This window comes from Camellia sinensis, chromosome 12, assembly GCF_055761805.1.
Source record: "Camellia sinensis isolate YWXY chromosome 12, ASM5576180v1, whole genome shotgun sequence".
In the NCBI taxonomy this organism is placed as follows: domain Eukaryota; kingdom Viridiplantae; phylum Streptophyta; class Magnoliopsida; order Ericales; family Theaceae; genus Camellia; species Camellia sinensis.
Window position 1 is genome coordinate 53,005,346 of NC_138972.1, and position 5,925 is coordinate 53,011,270.

Genomic DNA, 5,925 nt, shown 5'->3' on the forward strand with positions numbered 1-5,925 from the left:
TTTGTTGCGTCACGTTCAATTTTCTCACGATGTTGTGCATCTGTTAATAATGAACATGTATTGATGAAAATCATCTAGTTTATATTTTGTCTTTGTTCAATGTTGCATTCAAACAACGTATTGATTTACTTGTCTGACATGTCAAAAAATTGCAACAAAAAAAAATGGTTTGGAATTATCAACCCTAGGTTTTGAAATTATCGCTACTTTTGAAGGCGAACAAATGGTGACTAGGCATTTTTGAGGATCTCCCACAACATTGGTAGATAGGACATACCCATCCCCATTTTGGTGCCATCACGATAGCTCTTTCATTCCACAGGGATTACTTATTATTTCAAGAACAGCATTTCTCGACTCCACGAATACTAACATGCTTGTATTGCAGCAGTTCAAACAACCTTAAATGCTGGTACTATCCTTGTCACCATTTTTTTCCTAATTTGGACATACCTTTAAATGATACCTATCTTCTCCCAGTCCTGAAACTTCAATTCAAGTCAGGGCTTATAAGTATTTGTCTGCAACCGTGGGACGATCATTGCTGAAAGCGGCACAGCCTTCTGTAACACCAGTCCAAATGCCTCGTCCATGTTGAGCTCAATGCCATCTGGGAGCCTCCAATCAAATGAGTGCACTAGTGTGCCCAAAATGTACTCGACAGCTGAAATTCCCATCCTTATTCCGGCACACATTCTTCTCCCGGCACCAAATGGTATGAGCTCGAAATCATTGCCCCAAGGATCAATCTTTGCATTCTTTTCGATCAAAAACCTATCCGGGTTGAACTCTAGTGGATTCTCCCACACATCAGGGTCTCGCCCAATTGCCCAAACATTAACAAAAAACCTAGTGTTCCTCGGAATGTAGTGACCGTTCACCTCACATGCATTGGTGGATATCCTAGGAATACTGAGGGGAACTGATGGGTGCAACCGGAATGTTTCCTTGCATATGGCATGTAAGTATGGGAGATTAGGTAAATCAGACTCTTCAAGCCGGCGGTTTCTTCCAATTACTTTGTCCATTTCTACTTGTGCAAGCTCAAGAATTTTAGGGTTCTTAATCATCTCTGCTAGCGCCCATTCAACTGTGCTTGCTGATGTATCGGTGCCGGCAATGAACCAGTTCTGGCCATTATTTCAAAATGGTTGTGAGAAACAACTGTATGCGTATATACAAGTGCAAGAAATTGCATGCAAAACAAAACTCAGAAACACACTAGTGCAATGAAAGTGAAATTATCATGTGATCGTGTGTTCATCCAATAGCATATGTTTGTGTGGTTGTCTTATTTCTTATTATTTCAGACAATGTTGCCACATGCCCATGTTATTGGACAGGGACATGGCATGGCTGTGTTGTGTTGTGTTTTGAGAACAATAGAAAAGTAAAGGAGCATCCTAAATGGAGTCCCTAAGAAAAGAGATTTTTTTGAAATTCTTAATTATTCTTTATTTGTACCAAACATAGTTATGATTCTGTTTGGTGCAACTTCAAATAAATTAAAAGATAATAATCAGAAAATGTAAGTTAAAAGTACCTGATGGGAAAAAAATTATTGGGAAGCTCCATGAGCTACACTAAACTTATATCGCTCGCATTATCGCTCTTGTTTATTGTTCAATTTGGGAAGAGCAAGTAAATACATGAATCAAACTAATCCAGTCAAATCAAAATATTGGTTTTTGTTTTTGCATTGTTGCTTCATTTTAATTCTTGAATTTATTTATTGTTCAATTTGGGAAGAGCTGAGTTCTTTGGAGGAAGAAATATGAAATTTAGACTTTTTTAACCATGGAATTGGGGGACTATTATTATTTTATGGGAAGTTATGAATTCAAATCTCAAAAGGAAATCCCAAAAGCTATTCAAACCTAAGATTTAAAATTTCAGTAATTACAGAATTTAGATTTTTATTAGTCAATAAAGCGGAAAATTGCTATTTTGGTAAAAAAAAATTAAAAAAATATTAAAAGCATAGGAAATCCCAAACTTAAGGATTCAGGATAGGCCCCCACTCTCTTTGTGCACCCAAAACTTAGAAATCAAAATTTTAATTTTTAAAATTTAAATGAGAATTTTTGTTTCACAATTCACTAAAAAATATGACTTGAATGCTAAAATTTAGATTTATTGTGGTTGGTGAAGCGGAAATTTAGATTTTATTTTGGTTAGGTAAAGCAGGAAATTGTCATTTTGGTAAAAATAAAAAATAAAAAAATAAACTCATAGTTTTCATATAAAAGGAAATCCCTCTAGTTTGCTCCCTAGTGGTATGGGAAGAAGCACACTAGGTAAAATAATCAAGGGTAAATTACACTGACACTCTTGAGATTTATATTTATTACAGTTTTTTCCTCACATTTAAAAAATTACACTGACCCTTCTTGTCAGTGTAATTATTTGATGGTATTAACTTTTAAGTTAAAAAGATATATTTATCTTTAACCTTTACATATACTTTAAAGGGTAAATTACATTGACACTTCCTGAGGTTTCAATTTAATACGGATCCCTCCTGACATTTAAAAAAAAAAAAAAAAACTAATTTAATAAAAATAAATATAAAGAAATATATTTAATTTGTAAAAAATTATTTTTAACCACTTGAAAGATAAAAATGATATAAAAATGATAACTATTTTTTATTTTTTATTTCTTAACCAAATTAATTTTTAATTTAAAAAAAAAAATTCTAAAAATCAAACCATAGATAGCCTCATTTCTTACGTTGGTAACTTATTTAATTATTTGTTAATTTTAAGACATTTTTACTATCTGAGGCCTGTTTCGTAACCATTTCGTTTTCAATTTTCAATTTATATTTACAAAAAATTTTAAAAACGGTCATAAAAACTTATTTGATAATTTTTTGGTTTATAAATGATCATCTCAATTTTGTAAATTTGAGGAAAAAACGTAAATTCAAAAAAATGAGTTTACGTTGGTTTTTAAACAGAAATTTAAAAATTTGACTAACAATTTTTTTTTCAATTAATTTTTTTCAACTAATACTAACCAAAGGGGCAATTGGTAATGATACTTTAAACCTTAGGGAAGGGGTTGTAATTTCTAAAATGTGAAAGGTGTCAATGTAATTTACCTAGTGAGGGCAAAATTGATATTTAAAAAAAATTAAATTGATGACATCAGCAAAATCTATTAGTTAACTTAACAGTCAACTAATTGAGGGAGCAATCTGTAATGAAACTTTAAACTTCAGGGAGAAAGATGTAATTTTCAAAAGATGAAGGGAGAGTTGTAATAAATATAAACTTCAGGAGTGTCAATATAATTTACCCAATAATCAAAGTTATTGCCAACAGTTTTGACTTTATCCCATTAAAGATTGAAATATACTAATAATAAAAAGTGAAAAAAAAACATTCACTATCACCATGTGGAGTTTAGGGAATGCATACCAAGAGAAGTGCTTTAATATTGGTCATTGTGAGCTCCAAGCCACCGGAAACCTCCCTGTTGGCCATCACAACGTCGAGAAAGTCTGGATTTCCCTCACGTTCGTGTGCGGTGAACGAGTGTTCTTCAATCATTTTTGTCAATAAATCATCAAATTTGTCGTGTAGACGCTTCATTTCCCTCTCAATCCCTTGTAAGTCCATCCACGCAATCGCTGGTATAAAATCACCAATATTGAACAACCCCGCCAGTCGCATGAGTTCCACGACCATGTACTTGAACTCATTGGACTCCGAACCCTGTGTGGCAAATACGCGACGGCTAAGACTTTTTTGTCCTATTAGGTTAGCCATGGCACATAATAAGATTTCTGGGACCACCACGGGTTCACCCTTTTGGCTCAATTCAAACATAGCTTGGATCACATGCCCAAGCTCTTTTCTCCTAATGTGAGCCCAATCTTTATATGATTTAGCTCCAAGCATATGCAAATTACTCAACTGCCTAAGCAAGTTCCACCGTGGTCCAATGTCTGCAAAAACAAAATCTTGTGCACCATAGGCAATGTGGGTTGCACCGGCATTGGGTGGCCGGTTTGAGAAATTATGGTCTAAGGACTTGAGAAATGCATGAGCCGCGTTTGGCGTGGATGCGACCGCCATGTCACAAGTGCCCATTTTTAGGTACACAATGGGTCCGTATTTTTTTGCCATCTTAGATAGGGCAAAGTGCGGCATGGGCCCCAGGAGAGGCAAGCAACCCACCACCGGCCAGCCAGCAGGGCCTGGTGGCAACCGGTGGCTGAGCCTTGATTGAACACATTTTTTTATGAAGAAATGAGTGATGAAAAAGAGTAGAGTTGCAGAGAGGAGCTCAAGAATTATTGGACCCATGTTTTGAGTACCAAATGCTTGTGTTGTGTTGGTTTGTTAGGTATGAAGTTTATAGGGCTCTCACTTTAGTGATTTGGTGACCAAAGGTAATATGGAATTTTAGTTGGACTAACCTCAAGTGGAGATATCTTGAGAACAAAAAGTAATTTTTATCACAGGAAGTTCAATCATTAAAGCTATTTAGACTCTTTTCAAGGCTCAATAAAAATAAATAAATAAAGAAATAAATAAAAAAGTTCTTATTCCCGAACATTAAATTTTTCAAAAGTTTAGTTAGCTTCATTTTAATATCTAGTTTGTGGCTCCAAAAATCTTGGACCACTGTTTTTCACATTAAAAAAAAAAAGGGGAAAATTTCAAAAGTTGAGGTTTGTGTGTTTTTAAGAATTTTATGTGCTACTTAGGTAAGTTGCATTAGAGTTTGATGATATGGTTGGTCAAGAAACATTTGTTCACTTACCACAGAGGAGGTTGATGGGGTCTTCTCATGCTGGCCAGTGAGTCTTCTCTACCAGTCCAAGATGCTCCATAGAATTTTTTTATATTTACATACACGTATATAATAATCATTAACGGGTTTGGTTTTTTCTAAAGTTCGCCATCTCAACTTACAAAATATTTAGATTTGGTAAGTTTATTTTAAAATAGATTTAGTAACCTGAATCGTTCACTTTTTAATACTTGTTGAATAGAATATTCATGCAAAAACTCAAAAAGATCAGATATCATTAATTATATATTTGAATTAAATTTGTATTACAAAAAATGAATGGTTATTCTTGAAATTATATTTGTCGTCCATTTTTTAAAAACAAATACGATTGAAACATATAGTTATCAATATCCAATTATTTTGATTTTTTATATGAATATTTTATTCAACGAGTTATAAAAAGTTCAAATTACTAAAATCGGTTTCAAAATGAACCTACCAATCCCAATGTTCTCTTAAATTGATATGACAACTTCAGAGAAGCCATTTTTATGACGTTTGTAGTGTTAATACCACAAATGTTATAATTATATCATTTTCAAGTCATAGCTAAAAAAAATACAATGTGTTATAACCAAATATCCACTACAAAAAATTAAGGTTTTAGATATCAAAATTTAAGGGACAAAATTATTTTTTAGGGATATGGGGTTGGTAGGGTTTGGTATCTACTTCGTAAATTTTGGGATGTTAAAGGAAACGTTTATGGTGAATTGAAATTGGGTTATGTTGTGGTTGTTTACAAATTTTGAGGTTTTGGATTAATGTTATTGGGTGTTGGTAAGCGTCGTGTTTGTTGGGATTTGGAATAATGAGGACTTGTTTTTAAAACAAAGTGTGATTAATTACCTCCTTTATAAAACATGAGAGTTTGGAATGTACAGGAATATGGAAATATCTACAAGTGTATTTATTATTTTGATTACGTAATTGGCATCTAGAGTTTTGTTCTTAGCTATCGGTGGATGATGGTATTGATTGTTGGTAGATACGTGCTATGAGTACTATTGAATGGATGGGATGATTTAAAAGGATAATAGTATAAAGGATTTGGTAATGAATTCAGGTGACAAAAGTCGGGGTGTGACATAATGGACTCACAACATAGTCCATTTC

At 33.5% G+C, this 5,925-nt stretch overlaps 1 protein-coding gene across 1 annotated transcript; it reads right to left on the reverse strand.

Moving 5' to 3' along the window:
- Window positions 1-60: 60 nt before the first annotated feature.
- On the reverse strand, window positions 61-4,436 carry LOC114261298 (flavonoid 3',5'-hydroxylase 1). Its single transcript, XM_028201533.2, has 2 exons — window positions 3,426-4,436; window positions 61-1,130 (listed from the first exon to the last, which is right to left on the reverse strand). Exons 1-2 carry the CDS (start codon window positions 4,314-4,316, stop codon window positions 501-503), a joined length of 1,521 nt encoding a protein of 506 aa, XP_028057334.2. The 5' UTR covers window positions 4,317-4,436; the 3' UTR covers window positions 61-500.
- Window positions 4,437-5,925: the final 1,489 nt, after the last annotated feature.

Bases quoted from the DNA above. Each gene is read 5' to 3' on its own strand.
- LOC114261298 (XM_028201533.2), bottom strand. From the start codon at position 4,316: ATGGGTCCAATAATTCTTGAGCTCCTCTCTGCAACTCTACTCTTTTTC. The intron at 1,131-3,425 runs GTATGCATTCCC...AATAATGGCCAG, and splicing joins ATATTAAAGCACTTCTCTTG to AACTGGTTCATTGCCGGCAC.